Source organism: Podarcis liolepis (assembly GCF_965112155.1).
Source record: "Podarcis liolepis genome assembly, chromosome: 3".
In the NCBI taxonomy this organism is placed as follows: domain Eukaryota; kingdom Metazoa; phylum Chordata; class Lepidosauria; order Squamata; family Lacertidae; genus Podarcis; species Podarcis liolepis.
The window spans coordinates 42,087,954-42,110,981 of NC_139557.1; the positions used below are offsets into that span (position 1 = coordinate 42,087,954).

The following is a 23,028-nucleotide window of genomic DNA, read 5'->3' on the forward strand; positions in this document are numbered from 1 at the left end:
TTTCATTTGGTACAGAGTTTAATGCCCTTGAATTTCTACTTTCTATTACTTTATTCATCCCCTCCTTTCAGTAATTTTTATATATGCATTTTATTAAAAAATAACAACTGCAAAAGTGGGCAAAAGCTTTATAATTGGATATAAAAGCCTTTCCCCCCTTCCTTTGTTGTCATTGTCATTTTTCATAAATTCCATATGTAAAATCAGATTTTCTGTCATGTGATTTATGAAATATATTGTAGGAGAACGTTCGTTTAGGCACACAAAATATTCAGCTTTATTATTAATTTCTAACACATATTCACTTCACAGTGAATGTATTTTTTAAAGTGTTTGACACATCTGTATCATGAAAAGAAAGCAAAAATCCAACACCCCCCCATCAATATTTTGCTGGATGAAATGCATAGTAGGAATGCCAAAAATCTCAGGATTGGAGTTGGCTTTTACTTTTGCACATGGAAGTAATAAAACTTAAATAAAGGGAGTCCAATTGCAGTAGAAAAATTCTATTTTCATATCATTCATCCTAACTGTGTGGCTAGAAGAAGCTGAATAACAATATGCAGGTTACCATAAGAGTATTAGCATGCATCACTTGGGGGGTACTTCTGGATCTGTTACTGTCGCTTGAGGCTCAAGTGTCCTTGATTCCACAGACTTCCTTCTATAATTTGCACCCCTGTCTGGACAGGAACAGCCTAACTTCTGTTGTCTACACTCTGGCAACTCTAGGCTAAATTACTGCAATGCATTAACACATGTGGCTGGGTGCCTTTGAAGGTTGTTCAGAAACTACAGCTGGTCCTGAATTCAGCGGCCAGATTGTTGACTGGTGCAAGGTGGTCTGATAATATAAACCCAATTCTGGCATAACTGCACTGGCCACCAGTTGGTTTTCAGTCTTAATTCAAAGTGCTGGTTTTGACCTATGCTGTTCAGGATCCTAATAACTCAAGACTGTCTCTCCCCACATGAACCAACCCAAAACTTGCGCTCATCATCCAAGGCCCTTCATCCTGTGCCGCCTCTGAGGGAGGTTCAGAGGGTGTCAGCATACCTTTACAGTGGTGGCTCCCTGCTTATGAAACTCTTTCTTCAGGGAGGCAATCCTGGCATCATCATTTCTTACTTTTAGGAACCAGACCTTTGTTTTTTAATTTATCTGATGTCTCCCTCAGTAGGCGAGATACTTTAGTTCTGCCTTTTAATTTTTCCTCTGTTTTTAATATATGTAAGTCAAATAATAATCATTACTATTAATAATTTTGCATCTTATGGCAGTGTACACACACAACAGCATGGTGTCGGCATAGATCTTAAATAAAAGAGAGAGTCACATTGCAATCCCGGGCATGTTAACTTTAAGTCATGCTGATTTCAGCAGAGCTTGCTCCTAGAAAAGTAGGTATAGATTGAAGCCTGAGGTATCAAACTTATCTTTTGCATTGATGTAATCCTGAAGGAAGATTTAAAATCTTTTAATGCATATCCTAGAGTTTAATGAAGATGGTGTATGGATTGCCTGCTAGTGGTGACTTATTCCTGGAACTATAAATGTAGTTTTATTTAAATAGACTTTGTTCTGTTAAAATGAAAATGGAACAGAGATGAATTACACCTGCCACACTGATGCTCATCTTTAATTTTGAGAGCCATAAGTTCTGTGTATAGTGAATTGAGCTCCAGGAATTTCCAGCAGGGACCAATAGTATGATTTGTGAAAAACTATTGAGCCTACCTTTTACTTTTCTTGCCCACCAGAGTCAATTCATGTGGGTATTGCCTGGAAAGTGTGGCTTTTAGATAATGAGCCTTCTGTCACTACACAGGTTGCAACAAAAGTAGAAATAAACATTTTTAAAAAGTTTGCTTTCCCGATCCAAAGCTTTATCTAAGTGGATGCAGGGAAACAATTTGTTTGCACAATTATCTGGTATGTTGCATCACAGAAACATCCGTAAGCTGTTAGAGCTTCAAATGCAAAAGCTAAGAGCTAATCCACATTGTGTCTTTTTTGTCTATGTGAACAGCCCTAGTCTTTCCTTTTATACACTCACATGGTGAAAAATAATGTCTGAACTAGTGGAATGCAATTAGTAATGAGACATACTTCCTGCTTTCCTGGTTATCTTTCCTGGTGTATTGGCAGTAAGACTTCATGTAGCACAAAGTTTACTGGGGGTGGAAGGATGTTGCCTGGGCATAATATTTTATATCAAGACTTTGCTGATCATGATGTTGCTTTTAACAAATTATGAAAGCGTTTGATAACCTCTCACCCAAAAAGTGTTTCTAAAAGAGTGGCTGTTGGTGGTATCTACCTGTCACAGAGTTGGAGATCTGTTTTATGCTAGCATGATAAGGAGATAGTTATTGCTAATCATCAGAGGTTCCCAGCTCCTTTTATTTAGTATTATATATATAGAGCATTTGTACCACATTCTTCAACCAAAAAGGCTCCCAGAGCGGCTTACATGAAATCAGAACAAGACCCTCCCTAGCTGCAGGCTTAGATTGAAACAAACAAATAACATACAGAGGAAAAGGGACAAGGAGGGAAGATGAAAATAAAACTCAAAACCCAGGCACCAAATTATAGACACCTGCTCGTATATTGACCAGCTTCTTGCATACTGTAGGGTTGCCATATTTCAAAAAAAGTTGTTGAGCTTTTTGTTTAGACCCCAAAATTGTTGGGCTTTTTGGTGGAAACCTTTCCCTAAAATAGTCATTTTAAGCTTTTTGACCTTTTTCTGCTGCTTTTTCCAGCGCATTGCCATACACCCAGGTTTTCCCTGTCATTTTATCAATTTGGCAAAATTTCATCAGATTCCATTTTTACACCTAAAGGCCAGGACATGCTAGGAATTTTCCTGGCGTATGCCAAGGCTACCATACTTCAGAGGCTGGAGGTGCCTGATGAAATGACTGCCTCTAGATGAGACATGAGGGGAAAGAGGCCCGATGGAGCTGGCCTGCCACAGCAGAGTCAATGGATTGAGCTCTGCTACTCAGCAGACCTGGAGCCGCTTGAAACACATTAAATTTCCTAAAATCTCATTCTGTAAAGCAGGGCCAGATACTCGGGATTTGCCATACAGCTAATTTTCTGTTTTGCTCTTTAATCTTCTGCAGTTCAGCTGGCAATAATCACAACTTCTAAAAGATTGTCACAGTTCCATAGATCACAGTATAAGATAGTGTCCTTGGGTTGTTGGACAAAATTAATGAACTGTAAAGCAATAAAAGAGGCCTGCGTAATGGAAGCCAAATGGAAAAGAAAAGGAAGAAAGGTGAAAAGGGTGGCCTGGGGGATGATGATAAGCAAGAAGAATTGAGCTATATAAAAAGAAAGCATTGATAACATGGGCTCTGATTCAGATGACTACAAAAAGGCGTTTCGTTAAGAAAAGCATTTTGTCAAAATTCCCTTGTGTCGAACTACAGTTAGCGTGGCAAGATGCATCTATTTTAAAAAAATAAAATTCTGACAGCTACCTTTCCTGAGATTTACTTTCTATGTTTTGATTATGCATGGAGTAAGACAGTCTTTGTGGAGCCACATGAGGGTTTTTGTGTGTCATGTTAGCATAAAGTCTGCATAATGATGTGAACCACCCACCCACCCCTCTTCTACCATTAGTATTGGGATACAGATTGTTATTGGCTATTGAATAGATCAATAGAGTGTAACTTGTGAAATGTGGGCCATTTTTACTGAAAATTTATTTCCATTTTGGGATGTTCAGTTCGCCGTAGATATTTATCTGCTTGAGGCAAAATGATTGTCATAGTGGTACATTTATATTTACTGACTGTGATTTATAACTCAATATATGCCTGCCAAAGCAGAACTGGAATAAATATGGAACTTTTGTTTTAATGAGTTTCTTTCCTTTAGTGGGTTTAGCACATGCCTCTGTTCAACTGTTAATGTTCACTCTCCTAAAATGTGTTTTGGGTTATACTTGTTATTTAGTATATAGTTGCAGCTGCAAAAATATATTTGTAATTCAAACCAATATGGTTGGAAATACGGACCTAAACTTAAATTTAACCTAGATAAATTATAACATGCTTGCTTGAAATACCATTAATTCAAAGCATAATGGGAAAAGGACCAGGATAACTCTTAAATAATGAGGGATTCTCATGCACAAAGTGAACCTTTGGAAAGTTTTTGTAGAATTTTCATGAAACTTAGAAAGATTTTTTCAATATTATATTTTGTTAGAATTTAACCAATAAAAGGAACTTCATTGAAAAAGCATATCAGACTATGCAACTTATGTTTTATGAACTGGTGTAGTTTCCTTTTTTGTTCCAAAGATACATTAAAGTTTGGATGCATCAGCATTTTCAACAAGTTTATAAACTGAATGATAATTTGGGATCAGAGAGACATATGGATTCTTTAGTATACATTCACGTCCTATTTAGTTAGAAAAGATTTTATAAAGTACAGTGCATTGCATCAATAATCTGTAGTTCAGTTCTAGTGTTCTTTTTAATCACTTACTTGGCTTCTGACTGGTTACATGTATGACTTTTATTTAATACAGATTGAATGTGACAGGACATAGCTGTGAAAATGTTCAATAAAATGCCTAAAGTCTTGCACATTCAACATGTCCCAGTTCCAAAAATTAAGGCTTGAAAGCATTTTATTTTGTTTGGCATTGTAAATAAAAACCCACAGAAATGGCTTTAAATATGAAATTGTAGGAGTTACTGTTAAATCTGCCAGTTTTAAAAGGTATCACCTCATACTATATACTCATCCTATAAAGAAAAACGAGAGCTCTCAGTTTACAATATGCCAGTTGTTTTGTGGAGAATCCATTCATAGATAGCTTCTGAGTAGGGCATTCTTACCTACACATAAATGCTGCATAGTAATGCTATATGGACTTCTTTCCCAGTTTTGGCAAATTCATTGATGACAGATTCTACCAAAACAGCAAATGCTGTTCACTGTTCCTCTCAAAGAGTTCCTTTAGAGGGCAAAAAGATCCAAAAAATACTATATTTAAGTGTATACCTTCCAGACATTAAACATATATGTAGAAATAGACTGCAGTCTTTTTTGTGAGGTTGAAAATAAATCACTGCATTTATCTTACCAGAATAAAAGTTGATGGAGGATTAATTTTAGAAAGGGTTGGCTTACAGGAAAGTCTTTATTCCAAAGTAGTTGCCAAATTTTAATGTTTCAAACACACACTTGCACAATATGAAAGTAGTTAATGCTTTTATTAATTTTTATAACTATGTAAGGGCATCGCATGGTTGGCGGTTCGAATCCCCGCGGCGGGGTGCGCTCCCGTCGTTCGGTCCCAGCGCCTGCCAACCTAGCAGTTCAAAAGCACCTCCGGGTGCAAGTAGATAAATAGGGACCGCTTACCAGCGGGAAGGTAAATGGTGTTCCGTGTGCTGCGCTGGCTCGCCAGATGCAGCTTGTCACACTGGCCACGTGACCCGGAAGTGTCTGCGGACAGCACTGGCTCCCGGCCTCTAGAGTGAGATGAGCGCACAACCCTAGAGTCTGGCAAGACTGGCCCGTACGGGCAGGGGTACCTTTACCTTTACCTTTAAGGGCATCCTAGAGTGTGGAAGTGTTACTTGGTATAATTTCAGTAATTTGCAGTTCACAGAAAAGATGCATTTCATTGACAAAGATTTATTTCATTTGCTCACCAGGGGGAATGACCAAATGCGAATAATGATCTTTCTCTTCAATTAATCACCTAGAGCATCAATCCACACACACACACACACACACACAATTTGTAAGTACCTGGAAACATAGACTGTACCATATGCAAAACATAACACTGAATTATTAGGAAGCTTTAGATAACTCTGAAGACATTAATAGGAGCTATTCCATTTTTTTAAAGTGATACTATGTAATAACACGTTATAGCAGGGTTAGCCTATATGACACTCTAGAGTTGTTGCTAGACTGCAGCTCCCATAGTCCCTGACCATTGATCATATTGCCTCAGGCTTATAGGAGTTGTAGTCCAACAACAGCTGAAGAACACCACATTGACTACCCTTGCATTACAACAATAGTAGCACCATCAACCAATGGTCTGGTTTGCATGTCACTAACCATAGTTAAGCTTAATGTTTAAGTTTAACAGTGAATATGTGGCATGCGTAAGGTGATAATCACAGTTGCATTGTTTCTCCCCTACTGGGCAGTTTGGGACCTAGGCTTAGTGTTATATCCAAACCTAGGCTCATGATTTGTTGTGTGGTAAGCAAAGACGCGGGTGGCGCTGTGGGTAATACCTCAGCGCCTAGGACTTGCCAATCGCCAGGTCAGCGGTTCGAATCCCTGTGGCGGGGTGCTCTCCCGTTGCTCGGTCCCAGCGCCTGCCAACCTAGCAGTTCGAAAGCACCCCCGGGTGCAAGTAGATAAATAGGGACCGCTTACTAGCGGGAACGTAAACGGTGTTTCCGTGTGCTGCGCTGGCTCGCCAGATGCAGCTTGTCACGCTGGCCACATGACCCGGAAGTGTCTCCAGACAGCGCTGGCCCCCGGCCTCTTAAGTGAGATGGGCGCACAGCCCTAGAGTCAGACACGACTGGCCCGTACGGGCAGGGGTACCTTTACCTTTACCTTTAAGCAAAGACCAAACCTTACAGCTATAGCTCATGATTTATTTGGGGAAAACAAGCCATGAAGCCAGACTGGCTTAGCATTAAGTCCAAATCTATGACAGTGTGGCAGCTTCAGGAATCGGGGACGAATGAAGTGGCCACAACTATTGCTCTGTTCACCATTCACTTTGTGTTCACCATTAAACCAAAGTTAAACTTAACCATGGTTTAAAGTGACACACAAGCACTGCCGGTAACACAGATTTAAACTTGGCTGTTTTTTGCAAGTTCACCTCAGTGTATTCCATGAGCTGGTTTAATATTATTGAATATTCTCAGAGAGACGAGGCATCCTCATCCAGTGTGGACAAGCAATACAAGTTCTTTGAGGTCAGAGGTCAAGTGACAAGCAGTAGCCTGGTTTGCAGCACTAGCTTAGTGTGAACGAGGAAACATACAGCTTCCCAGAAAGGAAGTTGCAGCTACTTTGCTCTTCCTCTGGTCATTCTGCTGTGCTGAGCTAAGCTATGGTTTGGCTTAGTGTGCCATCTAAACTAGGGCTGTGGTTTAACTCTCTCCTAACAAACCATGAGTTGTAACCACAAGCTGGCAAGGGGCGACACCATGATCACAAACACTTATTTGAGAGTTTGCATGGTTGCTTGTTTGTACTAAGCCAGGGGTTGGCTTAGCGTGGTGTGTGAACCAGGTCAATGCTTTGCTCAAGTGTTCTGATAAAGTGTTTCTGAGATGCTTCTGTCAATATCAAATAGCAAATATGTCTTCATCATTAGGCTGCAGTTTTGTTTTCAGAAACCACGTCCTTACCTCCTCATACAACTTGGTCAACAACCACAGTGATAAGTGAATTGTGAAATAATCATATCTGCTGCTGGTAATACTTGCTACCTAATGGTTTATTTACTTTATATAGCAATGCATAATTCTGTGAGTAGTTTTATGGGTACTTAAATTAATTACAGCTTTTGTTTAGCTTTTTGTACTGGAAGAGGAGAAAGTTTGAGCAGCAATGGTAATTTCAGTGGTAATAAAATTAGCATTGATTAAGGTTTGACAGGCTGCATTTGTCCAGGTGCTATACACTTGGAATTCCTGGCAAATGAATGCAGAAAGGCTAGTTTATCATAGGAAAAGAAAAGTATTTCAGACTTCTGTTTTCAAGTATAAACAATTCTAAACTTATTTAGAATGCAGTGAGGAAATTGAAGATAAATCTGGACCTGAATACTTCAGTTTGTACACCTGAAATGATACAGTGCTATGATGTTGGTCTAAAACAGCACAAGATAAATTTCTCAGCTACAATATTATTTCCTAGGACATTATAGCAGATAAGAGTTTTTTCATAGACTGAAGAAAATTGTGATAAATGTTCTTAAATCTAATTTATGTGAGCTAGGTCTATTAAAGGGACGCGGGTGGCGCTGTGGGTAAAAGCCCCAGTGCCTAGGACTTGCTGATCGAAAGGTCGGCGGTTCAAATCCCCGCGGCGGGGTGTGCTCCTGTCGCTCGGTCCCAGTGCCTGCCAACCTAGCAGTTCGAAAGCACCCCCGGGTGCAAGTAGATAAATAGGGACCGCTTACTGGCGGGAAGGTAAACGGCGTTCCCGTGTGCTGCTCTGGTGCCGGTTCGCCAGAGCAGCTTCGTCACGCTGGCCACGTGACCCGGAAGTGTCTGCAGACAGCGCTGGTGAGTGAGATGAGCGCACAACCCTAGAGTCAAGACTGGCCCGTACGGGCAGGGGTACCTTTACCTTTACCTAGGTCTATTGAAAAAGGAAAATTGTGGAATGTGCAGATTTTCCAAAGGTGTGTAGATGATAGAAAGTGAGAGACCACATACAAAGCATTTAAAAATGCACAAATAATTTCTTAACACATTATAAACATGGAGTTATCATGCATCTGAAAATGTGTTTTATAGAGTTGGGGAATCTCTAGACCTGTATGAGAGGTGGTAAGAGGGGCTGTAATGGGGAGGGGGAATTGAACTCTCTATCCTTCTACCTTGAAAATATCCACTTGGTATGAGTTTTGTTGTACAACAGGTCTGTGTCAAACTCACTGGATTTATAAGGCTCGGGAATGATTTTCCTGCTGACTTTATTTGAATTGTTAGTTTGCTGTACCCTGAGGGATTGTGGGATAACATACTTTCAATGAATGTGTGGGGAAATTAAAGTAATAATCAGAATAAAATAAAAAATATTGAAAGCTTACGTTCCAGCTTTGCTCTAGGTGTCAAAAGTCAGTTCAGATTAAGAACAAAATTCTCCATTACTACTTAAATAAATTTCCCCGTTTTGATAAAGGGGGAATCACTAAGAGAAATCTCTGTAGATTCATAGAACTGCAGAGCTGGAAGGGATCCCAACAATAATCTATTCCAACCTGCTGCGTTGCAGGATTCTAAGCCAAATTCATACACGAGAGATTTCCATGTAGCATGATTCCCACATGTAGACAGCAAACTCAAAATGATATATTTGGATTAGCCTGATGCTACAGGAAGCTTGTTGATGTACTTATCAGCAAGCAAATTTGTCACCAATAGGCACCTTAATTAATTAACTATTCCCTGTTGTTTTTTGTTTGTATACACATCTTTCTCTTAGGAATTGAATGTCTCCTAAATAATTGCATATTTAGATACACTTATGAGATTAAAAATGTGCTGTGTGTTGAACTGAACTGGCTGAGACAAACAACACCAGTTTTGCTTGTGTGCATGCATATACCAAGCATTTAGATACTCTATATGTTACACTTTTGGAGTATAAAACCTATAGCCAGTGTTAAGGACAAAGTAGCAATATTTAGGTTAACTTGCAGTGAGCTAAAGGAAATATTTAATGAAAATATTTATCGTGTCAGAGTCTACATTACAGGGACAGAGATTAAACTACATTTTGTGAGAATAGTAGATTAAAGTAAATATTATGTACAATAAGAGTAAAACTGCTTAATTTGTTCTTTTACAAATAAAGGCCCCTGACCTTCTAACATAGTTTATTTCAAGCTTTTAACAAGGTTTATTTAAGACACATGTGCAACAATTCCTACATAGCTAGGGTTTTAACATGAATAGTTTTTTCCTTAGTCCTCAAGATTGTGGTTTTGCCTGACAGTTTCTATTTAATCTTGAATGATGAATTTTATAGTTTGCTGAAGTAGGTATGCAACTTTTCTTTAAAAATGTTAGTTGATTTAATTAGATTTGTTTGCTTTTTGCAGCACTTTGACTCTTCCTAAAAATGTATTCTTAAACTGTTAGTTTTTAAGTACTTCCTACATTACTTGCAATCAGTTTCAATCTAGTAGTGAATATTAGATGATCGCATCCTTGTGTCAGTATCGCTGCGCACAGCGTTAATGAATTGTTTTATTTGATTTTCTAATGCTGTTTCACATCCTCTTCACTTCAACATGGATTGTGCATGAAGAGTTGATCACATTTCAGAATTGTAAAGCCTTTTGAAAATCAGAACACTGAGTTAGATTCACTGTGCTCTCATCTCAGCATGACTAAGTCTGAATCCAACCTGTCAGGTCTTGGTCAGTCCTAAACATGTTATGTTAATGCTCAGGTCTGCCAATACAGGGCTCTAGCACCACTCAAACTGAGATATATACTTTAGGGTAATATTAAACAAGTTCAGTGAAGCAGAGAAGAATGTTCTGTGTGCTTGGTATAGAAAACTTATTAGAGGCAATATAAATCAAGTTAAGTAAACATTTTTTTTACGATCACCTCTGTGCTAATATTCAGGTATGTTTTAAAGAGATGTTTCAGCTGCGCAAGTGTTATTTTTGTACTTTGTTTCATACTGAAACCTTTTGGCGGACAGGAATTTCTAGGTCTTATATATGACAGGGTTTTGGCTCTGAAATGTTTAGTTCCTAAGTAGGCCACTTTGATCTAGATCATGCCACATTAATATGACATTGCTTACTGATTTACTGCGCTGTCATAAATTTAGGATTGTGGGTGCCAATAGAACAACAATTTATAGTTGTATAACAATTTGAATAATTTCACTATCAATTTCCTCCCCAATAAAACGTTTTCTGTTAGCGAGTTCAGTCTTCCTTTCTCTTGTTGCTTTCTGAAACATCTGCAGTGATTGTATCCTTCCTGTAGAAAAGTGGTCAAAACTAAATAAATGCATATGTTGCTGCATATCTTTAAAATATTTGAGCAAAAGGTTCAGATCACTTAGAAGCTGTCAGGAACTGACTGTACTTGCCAATGTATTTGCTTTTGACCTAAATATCCACTTAATTTCCAAAGGTTTGGAAACCGTACCTAAAGCTTTGTTTAAGCGTTTCAAAAAGCATTTTGCTCCAGAAGTCGGCTATTTGAGACTGAATTCAGATGTTCACCTCCGTGTGTTTAGTCAGATTGATTTTAACTGTAATGAAATGTATATAACGGGGCAGCAGATTCCAGCCTGGGATTTTATTTTTTGTCATAAATTAAAGAAAAAGAGAACCCAGATTTCAGCGCTGAACAAAACTGCAACTCAGCGCTAACAGGTTTTCCTCGTTGCTAGAGGTCCCTGTTCATTGCATTCTTCTAAAATAGTATAATAGCTAAGGGTACATCGGCATTTCATTTGGTGGGATATGCAAAACTTAATTTATTGTGCACGTAGCTAACTATTTTCACATGTTCAATACTATAAAATCATACCACAATTTCTTTTAGAATTTAAAAGCTTTTACATTTTAAATAATCATGTGTAACGTGTTAGACATCTTGAAATCAAATCCCATGTAACATATATACTATTGGTATAAATAGCGCCTACTGAGTTGATAGAGTGATCACTTATTTTCTTAACAATAATTTTCTTCTATATCTGAAACCAAAAAATAATAAAAAAATGATCAAAGCTTAACAGTTATATTTTCCTGCATTGTAGAACAGATGTGTTTGAATGGAAAGTAACTTGCTAAACAATCATGACATTGACATTGACATTAGAAGCTCTTGTTTTCAGAGATTGAAAATTTGATGAAGCATTGAGGCTAATAATAGGAACAAAAATCTGGTTTTCATGAATAAATGTTTATAGTAAGAATACAGGATTCCCCAGGAAAAATAATAATTAAAACAAAGAAAAACAAAGACAGATTTAAATAACTCCCAAAGTAGCTTCGTTTTTTCCATTTCTACTTGCCATATCATTTAAAAGTACAGCTATATTTTATAAATAAATACAATTTGGTATGAAATATATAAAGATTCAAGCTTTCAGAAATATATCCTTCATTATATGTAGTGCATTTTACACAAATGTAAAGAAAAGTTAAACAATAGATCAAAGAAATGCGTACAAGTAACTTCAGTGAGATCTGTTTTAAAATGTTACTGCAGGCATTCAGATGTACCTGAAAGTTAATCTTTTTGAACTTTTAGTTTTACTTTAAATAATCACCTTAATTCAAGTCGGAAATTTTATAATTTATTGCAGCAGGACAGCTGAAGTATAGCATCAGTACAATCCAAAAGGAATACAAGAAACAGCTTGTGTGTATGAGAATCCAAGGACAACTCAGATGGTGATCTTAAAAAAAGAAAATAATTTGAAAGTTCCATGCTTTTATTGGAAAGCTGAAATGTATGAATCCTAAAGTATTTGAAGATTGGCCACTCATCCAAACACAGCCAAACTTTTACTGTTCAGTATTGTCACACAAAGGAGCTATCTACAAGCCCAAGTTTCTGCAATTAATTCCTGGAAGGCCCCTTGGGTGGCTAGCACTGAATGGTGTATTGTTTAAAAAAGGCTAGTATCAGATTTCATTTAAGAAATGTGTGTGTTTGAATGCCGTAAGTCTGCTTGTGTAAAAAGATAGATCTCGCTACAAACACACTTGGTTTTAAAATGCATTTCAACGTAGATAAAATCTTTATGCCACTGTCTGTAGGGTGGTATTAAATTGGTTGTTCTCTTATAACATGTTTGTAAACTGTCAGGATTAAATATGATCTCTTCATCCTAAGATTTTTCATATTGAATAGATTATCAACACACATAGAGCATGAGAAATTAATAGTTTGGGATACTTTTTCTTGGGGATTTCTTTTCAGCCGCAACTCATCAGAACTCAATTCTGGCATCTCTCAGGTGGGCGCCATTGCCATTATACGAGGAAAAGGCAGGCGTTCTTAGTGAGTTGTGGCACCTCTTTTTCTAGAAAAATAGCACTGCCTTTTTTCTTACGCGTATTTAAAACAGGTGGCTGAGTGGCACTCGCAAATCATCAGCTAATACAGTGGAAGTCTTTTCCCTCCATGATAAATTATAATAATAATAAATTTTTATTTGTACCCTGCCCTGCCCGGCCGGAGTTGGGCTCAGAGCGGCTAACATCATATAAATAATACAATATACATAAAAGCAAACAATCAATTAAAATGCATCCCAAAATTAATTTAAATAATGTACCTGTCCTCCCAAACTCCTGTGTTTCAACAGCAGTAGTCTGACATGCAGGTGTTCTAAATTATTGAGGAAATGGCAACAGGAAGATATGTGTTATAGGATGTAGGAGGATAGGATGTAGGAGGGAGCAACCAGCTTTGTTGCAGTTAATAACATGTCGCTTGAGGTTGCCTAAGTGATGGTAAGTTGCATGAGGCTACCCAGTGATCTTATGGTAGAAGCAATATTTCCAGGATCTTTGGGATTTTCTGGATCACAGCTCAATTTCTTAGATAGCAATCCTTAATCCCATTTACCTGGGGATAACCCCATTAATTTTGCTGGGACTTGATTCTATGTAGACATAGTTAGGATTATGCTATTAGCTACTAATCTTCATCAGTGATCCAACTGTCATTGTTAGTATGGAGTCTCAATTTAAAAACATCATTAGCAGAACAAATCCTGAAGCATTGGATCCTAAGTTAGATTGGAAAGAACTGGCTCAGAGTGTTAACATATGGCAGTGCTGCATTCTATCAGCAAATATTAATACTTCAGATTTTAATACATTCTGTTTTCATCATAACATTTAAAATTACAAGTAGCAATTTTCTTTCTAATTTCATTTCACTTTGTCAGCAGAACTGCGGCTTTACCGAGGGTTTCACATTGAGGATTTCACAGTACAAGAAAATGAAAAGCTAAAACAAGCATTTCCACTCTCCTCCAAAAACTCTTATTGAATAGATTTATTGTCTACAGGGTGAAAGTAATTAGTTAAAGAAAATATACAACACAGCACATAATGTTAGAAGCTCTTTTTTTATATGAAAGGAAAAAAGTGTTGGTAAAAATATCTAGGAAAACTGTAACCCAGAAGTCATCTGTAGAGTAGTTGGATTACTGCTAAGCGGAGATGGCAATAATTTAAATAGATTAAGAAAAAACCCAACGTGGAAATGCAAGAAAGAAAGAGAAAGAAAGAAAGAAAGAAAGAGAAGAAGGAAGGAAGGAAGGAAGGAAGGAAGGGGAAGGGGAAGGGGAAGGGGAAGAGGAAAAGGAAAAGGAAAAGGAAAAGGAAAAGGAAAAGGAAAAGGAAAAGGAAAGATCTCTTCTGTATAAAGTTCAATGGAAGTGCTCACCTTGTGTGATTTATCATAAGGCCATGTTTCACATGAAGGTTGGAAATATGATGTGCTGATCCTTACAAGTCAACTGTGCTGACCCTCAAAGGGATCGGAGTATATGGTGCAACCCACACCAAAGAAATAGTGCAGTTTACAAACCCATGTACCATGGTACTTCCATTTCCCCAGTATTACTTTAAGTCAGGGGTCAGCAAACGTTTTCAGCAGGGGGCCAGGCCACTGTCCCTCAGACCTTGTGGGGGACTGCACTATATTTTGAAAAAATAAATAAATGAACGAATTCCTATGCCCCACAAATAACCCAGAGATGCATTTTAAATAAAAGGACACATTCTACTCATGTAAAAACACGCTGATTCCTGTACTGTCCGCAAGCCGTATTTAGAAGGCGATTGGGCTGGATGCGGCCCCTGGGCCTTAGTTTGCCTACCCATGCTTTAAGTGATGTGCTGATAGAATAAATCTTTTGTGTAAACAACCCCCAAGAGCATACCATACAAGAGAGTTCACCAAAGAGACCTGCTGATATGACATCCTAAGTGTAGACCCAATATCAGCACCTGGCACCTTTAAGCAACTGCTGGGGCCCTAGCACCTTGGCTACGCCTACTGGTGTGGATACATGCTTGTGCCCCTCACAGCAGGCACCTACAGTACAGCATGGAAAATTTTAAGTCATGGTTTCCAGCCTCATAGTTGCTACTGCCAGAGAAGTCTGCCTGAGGGACATTATCATAGGAAGGCCCTCCTCAACTCTAGAACTGGCCCTGGTGCTATAGCAATGAAAAAGGGGAAATTTGGTGTTAGGGATTTAACGGCTTGGGATTTAGATACACCGTGCTAAAGAAAAGATACAAAGAAGAGATCTTTGTGAGTTTGGTTTTCATTGGCCATTTTCTTCTTTAATATGCTTGTTGTGTATTATGCTACTTAGAGAACTTGACTGCTACACCCAGTACATTGAACAATGTTGTTCACAGCTAGATGTTTGTGTTTCTAGTTTTATTACTTCCAGGCAATAAAATGCTTTGCGATTATTTTTCAGTCAGTTGTAATCAACTGTATCCCCAATCCCAGCTCATTCAAATGTTCACTTAGTAACATGGTCATCTCATGGGACTCTTCCACCTCAGAATGCATATGGCAATTGCTTTTTTTGAAAGCATTTATGTGTGAAAATCTTCTTGTAAGTGGAAAATGGAAAGCTTATTGGCCAGGAAGAAAGCTCAGCTAGCAGTTTAGTTTATTCATGTATTTGAATTATTTACTTAAATAATGTAATGTATAATTTTTTTTTACCTATTTTGTTCATTCCTCCATAAAATCTTGAGGACTTACGGTTTCTTAGATAATGGGAGCAGCATGGGTTTGAATAGCTGACACATTTAAAGCTAATACTAAACATGTCAATGGTAACTGATGAATTTTGATAAGTTTTTTTTAACTATTAGATTCAAAGTGCTGGTGTTGACCTATAAAACCTAACATTTTCATTTCTTTTTTTAACTTTTTCTTTCTTTTGTCTGTGTCCTATTGGTTCTTCCCTGAACAGAACATTGAAGTTTAAGACATCACTGAGACAGTAAATTTATTTTGGGCAAGAGACTTCTTCCTTGCCTTGGCCTTGTTTCCTTTTGGATTTAAAAAACCAAATATTCCTTTTTAACTTGAGAGTTTTAAAACATAGCTGATATTCAGTAGTGACAGCTGGGAGATGCAAACAAGTATTGCCAGTGGGGTTGACGAAAACGATGTCTTGCTTTCTACTGTTTTTCAAGGCACAGAGATTATTCTGCTCTTCTGGTACATAAATTGGAAGTGAAAGGAGAAAGTGGGAAGGCCAAATCTCTTCCATTGACTGATAATAGCTGGTTTTTAGACTGCTATATACCTGAGTGTCCCTTAGACATTTTCACACCTGTTAATCACTGAGAAGTTGTTGTGTATCTGGGAAACATTTAAATGATCCAGCCATGTGTGCAGGGGGAAATCACATGAGTCTTTTTCAGTAACATGAATCCTTGAGGGGAGTTGAGCTTTGAGAAGGACTCTCATGGCCTGGCTATAAAAGTCTTGCAGTTTCTTCATGCTGGTACTGGTACTGAGTTAACTTGCCTCTTTTCTTGGTGCAAGATCAAGAGTTATAGTCCTGAACTCTTGCCAAAAACTCTGGGCTAGTACTTTCAGAACTGTCCAGGGTCCTGAACCTGCCTTCTCCAGAACATTACTGGCTTGTGACCTGTCACCTAAGCTGTCACCTTGGGATAATGGAATTCCTAGAGGATCAGGACGACCCTTAATTGTGTTCTTTAAATTCCAAGACTCTCATCCAAGCATAGTTTAATGAGTGTTAAAATGTCAAGAATATCCTTTAAAGCTATTGGCATTATTCACTTTCTTCTATCTTTTCATTAACAGGAGGAGTGTTTCTTGAACCTAGAAGCGCCTATTTCAAGAGTGTGTGGTTATGACACTCCATTTCCTCACATATTTGAGCCATTCTATATCCCAGACAAATGGAAATGCTATGATGCACTTCGGAAAATGATTAATTATTGATCATGCAGGTAAGTGGGGGGTGGAGAAGATATATTTAGATAGTTTGGAATTAGTTTTAAAATGTTCAGATAAAATTCTAAGATTTTTTTAAAAACTACATAAGCCCTTGCCTGCAATCCCAAACATGTGTTCTAGGGAGCAAATATAATTGAATTCTGCAGGATGAATTCTTATTAAACATATATATGATTGTGCTACCGTTGAGCAAAGTCACCATATAAATCTGAGTGGCATGGTAGCAGATACTTTTACTTGTTCAGGGTTGCTACAGTTTGGCAAGGGATTAGACAACCATTCATTAATGCTTAAAACACGTATTTCGCTATAAGATGTGGATAGAAACAATTTATTTTCAAAAATAACCTTTTTGGGGGTAGTTTTCCTGATGTAAGACTAAGTGGTTGTTTGGATCTGCACAGAGAGAAAACTAAAACAAGCACTGCAAGCCAGACTGTCCTACAGTTTTCATGGTCTGACTGCTCACTTTAGAGCTATTTTTTAAGGTTGTTGGTATCAGTCTGTCTCGAGAGACAATGGAGGTGACGACTTCTGGGGTGAAGACAAACCTCTGCATTAGCAGCACCCAAATAACCTCCCTAGGGCACAAGCCTGGGTGGTGTATATGGAGGTTCTGGATGACAAGATACCCCCCCCTTCAGCCTCATTGATGTATTCCAAAGGAAATCAGAGCAATACATTTGAAGGGTTGTGGGGCTCTATCAAGTGGCATAAGAAAGAGCACAGAGCACTGCAGTGGGAAGGTTAAATTAACGAAAATCTTGCCCTGCTCTCTTACTCCTGTGGGAACCTCTGCTGGATCTTGGTTCCCTCTGCAAAGGGAAGGAGACTTTCCCATTCATAGAGGGCTAGTTAGGATCCAAGCCACAGTTTTGTATACTTGCAAAATCTGATTGATATCTTTAACATTTCAGTTAGTACTAAGTACTTAACTGCCTGATATAATACATTCCTATTTAGTTAATTGGTGCAGTGATTTTTATCTTAATTACCTATTTGTTTGACCTTTACTGCTGCTAGAGCTTTGGGGAGTGGGAAGTAAGTTTAAAAATATGCAGACCAAACTGGCAACTTCTCCGCCTCCCCAATTCCCATTAAAAGCTTTTTCTTTCATTCCAAGTGCCAGTGCAAATAAAAAGGGGTTTATAATGTTTTACAAGTATGCTCATAACACAGGAAATTCAGTACTTGTGGGAGGCTGCTAATAATTACTCTTTCTTTGTCTTTTCTATATCCAAATTGAGTAAAATGACCAAGGGCTTACTGAATATATGAGACTTCAGGGCCACTTCAGACATGAAATTTCATACATGAAGGTTGCCTGTGTAAATAGAAGCAAACATTTCTAGATCATGTGCTTTAGTTGCATTCTAACCGCAGTATTTCCCTTTGCAATCATAACAGGACACTAAAGTGAGGTTATGTGATGATGTTATGTCTTGCCAGAAAAAAATATCATTAAACATGCTATAACAATCAAGGCAACCGAATTATAAGACTAGGGTTATGTTTATGCCATTTCCACATGCACGCTGTGTTCCATAGTAGTAGCAATTAATAATGGGCCATGCAAGCCTAGCACCGTACAAAATTATTATTTTTAAATTTATCTGACAAGAAGCTTACAATTCAGTAAAAATTGCAACATTAGTGTGTGTGTGTGTGTGAGAGAGAGAGAGAGAGAGAGTGAGTGAGTGAGAGAGAGAGAGAGAGAGAGAGAGAGAGAGAGAAGTAAAAGAGGGATGAAAGTAACAGAAAGGACTGACTGCCAAAGCGCATACACGCTTTCTGAAAGAGGTCTCTTTAATGTATTTCTTTAAAGTCTAAATTGAATTAGAGTATATTTCAACAAACGGAACATTCCAAATGGAATGATGAAAGGAAATGCATGAAATGCATGAACATAAGAAGAGTTCTGCAGGATCAGACCAAAGTCCCATCTAGTCCACTGATGAGCCAGATGCCCATAGGAAGGCTATGAGTAGGATATGAGCACAACAGCATTCTCCAGCTCCTTATTCCAGCCTGTTGCTGTTCTGCTGGATCAAACATATTAACTAGTAGCCATTGATAGCTTTACCATCCATGAATCTCTAAAAAGTGCATAGGATTGTAACCTTCAATGCCTAAAAGTGTGCATATTGAAATTCTGCATAAACATTTTCTACTTGTTTGTAATACGTTCTCTTTCCGCCCCCCAGAAACAACCTCTGTTAGACATTCTCTGCTTCTACGAAGGTGAGAAGAACAAGAAGAAAAAGCAGTTGCTGTTGGTGGAACTATTAACATAAAATTGAGATCTTTCAAAAATTGTAGAGGAGAACTAAGTGAGATTATTTTCTCAAATGCATTGATTTGGATACTCATCTTGGCTATTCATCAAAAGCTCAACATTTCTGCCAGCTGTGCATTCAAGAATGGGCAGGTGATTGCCGTGAAACATTGGCTGTGATTTTCTTTCCCCGCTCCCCATTCTGAATGTGACAAAACTTCTAAAATGTTTTACCCTATAAATGATGTATTGGGTTCCACACAATGAAGATGGAGGGTTGTATCCAACATTGCTGTTCCACTAGTACAAAAGACTTCTGTTTGTGCAGTAGAATTTACTCCTCTTCTCCCCTTTAGCTCCTTGTGCACCCTCAAAATCTCCAGAGGGTTGGGGGTCCTTTGGCGCAGCTTTGCAGGAAGATGAGGGGAAGTGGGATTCTCATAGCGGACCATTGCCCACACATCATTAGATACAGCCCACTAATCAGGAAGCATTTGGTATGCTTTTTTGTGTGCCTTACTAGATAGATCTTTTTACTTTGATTTCACAACAGACTTATTTGTGTTTCAACTAAAACTGGCAGTGGTTTTACACATGGACATTTTCTTTTATTTATTTTTAGATCTCATTATATCAGTGGCATAAACTGTCAGTTCTTTGAAAAAGCCAGGTGTCCTAAAGTTGGAATCAAAAGCTACTCTTTGATCCAAAATTAAAAACAAACATAATTCTCAAATCAGTTTACTTGCTCAAGGCTTTTGTTAAAAAATGTGGGTTGGAAGAACTGATGAAGAAGCATCTGCTGCCATGGAGTTATGAAAATATATAATTAATACCAGTAATTTCACAGAAACACTCCTGTGAGTCTGAGACTCATTAGGTGTTTCTACACTTGAGTATGAAAGTTAGATATTGCATTATGATTTTATTTTGAATGCAAAGCACAAATGTTAACCTTGAATATAATAACTGTATCAGAGAAAAATGTACATTTTTCTAAATGGGTTTATCTCAGCACCCGAAAGCATTGCATTTACTTACTAACACATTGTGTAGACCAAGATAACCTTTTACATTTTTAATGCATTTTAAAACAGGTATAGATTCATAACATGGATGGTTGGAATTCTTCAGTTTCTGTGCTGCTCTCACAGCCTTGTCTAGATGGCAGTGTGCACCTATTCAACCTGGATAAATGCCTTTAAAAGTGTTTACCATACAAAAACAGATACTTGTAAATGTGAAAATTGTACATGCTTTTTGCCAAAATGCAGCACATGACAATGAAATCCTCAGTTAAAAAGTCACAAATGAAATGTATCTTCATTAGTATCGGGCATATGATACCCTGGACCTCTAAGCATTTTGAAAGGTAACATTTTTATGTAAGTTAACATAAGGAATGTTTATGTTAACTATGTTTAAACATTAGCTTTTAAAATAAAATGTAAGATTGTTTGTGCTAGTTTGTGCTTTTTCATTTACAAATTGTATTACAGGCCTACAGTTTGAAAGATAAAAGCATAGTTTTCTGCAAGTAATAATCTATTCTGATTCCTGAATGCAGGTCAGCATAGAAAGAAGTATGCAACTGTACGAATGCATATATTTATTCTGAAATTAGAATTGGTTTGGCTATGCCTGCTTACCTAATCAAATTTAGTTACTGATAGAAATGCAGTTTCTTGAGACATCTGTTGATTTTTGCTTTTGTAAGGGTCTGAACTAAGTTGTTCATAAAGTAATAATGAGTTCAAAATGAGCAAATACTTCTCCCATTCTGCCTGTATATATCTTTAGGAAAGGCTAATGAGAAGAAGTTCCATTGCTTGATGGAAGCTTTAAAGTACCCAATAGCCTTGTGAATAACATTAATGAGTACATCCTCTAACAAGCTGAAGTGCTCATGTTTAAAAAGACAACTGGATGTCTCTGTATGATTTCATCGCTCCATGAAAGCTAGCTGTGGGATGCAACGAAATACATCCAAAATTCATGTTCTTTTAAAAAGAAAACCTGTTAAAACTACTGCCTCTCTTTTTACCACAGTCAAGTACCACAAGTGTGCAAAACTCATTCTGTGTATTGGCAGGTGTGTTTTTTTAATAGAAAAAATGTTGTTTACAAATCCATCACAATTTGTACAAACAGATTTTACGAAACAAATGTTTAAGGAGAAAGAACGAAAAGTCTAACACATATATATTCATGTTCCTTATAGCTTATCAAGTCTGCAACTGGAAAGCTGCATATCAAAGAAAAAAAGTCAGAAATACTCCATTTCAAAATAAATTTCTTGGCATTTGGTGAATGCGCAAGTTATTCCCTTACAAGCAGGTTATTGGCTTTGTCGCTTAAAGCCTTGGCTACAAACAGATATTTTGAGTAAATCTCCACCTCCATTGTAGTTTCCATATGATTTCTATAAGTCATGGCATGGATCCAAAGACCAGTTTAACTTTCCGTGAGCCTAAGGTTTAGGGTTAGTCCTTTTCTTTTTAAATAGCAGTTCTTCATGTTGTGTGGCATTTGAAACTGAAGGGGATTTTTAAAATACTACTGAATTAGGGAGGGAGGAATCAGATATTTAAAGCAAAACTGTAAAAGATAAATGAAACTTAAGGCCAGGATCCAAGCAACAGGTTTTGTCCTTGGTTTGAATCTCAGTTACCCCTATTTATCAGGCAGCAACACTTTGGTTTTCTGTTCGTGATCTTCCTGCAGAACACCCACCTGTTCTACTATGAAGCACCTTTGGTGCTAGTGTGAATGAATATGGATAGTATGACAAAGTATTACATTTATTGAGATGATTGAGCTAAAATTTGATATTGTTCCCACACACCTGTTTATTTTTTTGAGAAGTATCAAGATCTTCTGTCTTCTAAACTTGCCAAGAGAATTATTGATTTTTACAAGCCACCTGAGGAATCTAATCTTGCTGCTAAATATTGCATGCATTGATTTACTGTAATGCTGCTAGATGAGCATAGATAGCACTTGATTCTTTTTGTCACGGTCGCACCATTCCTGTGTGATACTTAGGTCTGATGCTAATTTTGAAAACGGAATCACACATAACCTTTGTTCTGTGTGGGTGGTGTAGTGTCTCTCCAACACAATAGAACTGTCTTGAATATTTCTTTTGAGTTTTAAAATATTTTTTAAAGGTGCTACCTTTAAGCTAAGTGATGAATTGGGATGTAGGATGGAGAGCAAAGGGGACTTAAATGCTAAAAACAGTAATACTAAAAAACGGGGGTGGCTCATGAAACCTGCCCCCTGCTTAGCCTATAGATTGCCTGGCATAATTTATCTGATTTATAATTCAGAGGGGAATGAATGTTTGTGAAGAAGAAAAATGCAACCAGGGTTGTTTCAAAAGATGGTTGGATGGCTGTTATGGAATCTTGATTGCGATCACAGCCAACCTCTACACATGTTTGTTCTTATGCTATCCCTAGAAAAGTCTCTATGGACTTTCTCACTTTTAACGGCTATCAATAAATGCAAGCTTACTTAGTTCTTGTATGCCTTTTATGATTACAGAAGTTACAGAAGGTACCAGTTTCAATTATTTGCTAGATGACTTAAAAGCTTAATTGGAGCAAAAACTTTGTTTTTTTTCCTTTATCAGGGCTCTGGAGAATGTGTGTTTTGCATTTCCTTGTTAATGTCTAACATTTAAAAGCACAACAGACGAGTCTGCCATGAAACTGAAAACTTCAGTCAACAACTGCTATAATTATGTTTGTGCATTTGTATAGGTATTCTGAGTGGTTCATATTAAGTGACACAATTCTGGCACCTACTCATGAATAACTGATTTGAGGAAGTTTTAGGTCTTTCTTTTGCCTGTGCTATGTGATTTGGACCATATCTGTGAACATAAGATAACAAAGACATGTTGTGCTTTACCCAAGCCTCCCTTAAATGTACTCTTAGATGCACTGAGTGAGTGA

General features: G+C 37.7%; 1 protein-coding gene and 1 long non-coding RNA gene across 4 annotated transcripts in view; one reads left to right on the forward strand and one right to left on the reverse strand.

The window, feature by feature from the left end:
• BCKDHB (branched chain keto acid dehydrogenase E1 subunit beta) overlaps positions 1 to 20,524 on the forward strand; it is a 42,333-nt gene extending 21,809 nt beyond the window's left edge. For 2 of the 3 annotated variants that reach the window (XM_083497483.1, XM_083497485.1), the window contains exons 10-11: positions 16,636 to 16,784; positions 18,996 to 20,524. In XM_083497483.1, the coding sequence (XP_083353609.1) occupies positions 16,636 to 16,776 (141 nt within the window). In that variant the 3' untranslated portion in view covers positions 16,777 to 16,784; positions 18,996 to 20,524. Of the gene's footprint in view, positions 1 to 3,138; positions 4,274 to 16,635; positions 16,785 to 18,995 lie in introns of those variants that run through there. The other variant, XM_083497484.1, reaches the window with a different exon arrangement.
• On the reverse strand, positions 3,456 to 14,088 carry LOC310704271. The gene is made up of 3 exons (XR_014524692.1): positions 8,396 to 14,088; positions 5,593 to 8,031; positions 3,456 to 5,271 (listed from the first exon to the last, which is right to left on the reverse strand). It is a non-coding gene; the product is annotated as an uncharacterized lncRNA (long non-coding RNA).
• Positions 20,525 to 23,028: the final 2,504 nt, after the last annotated feature.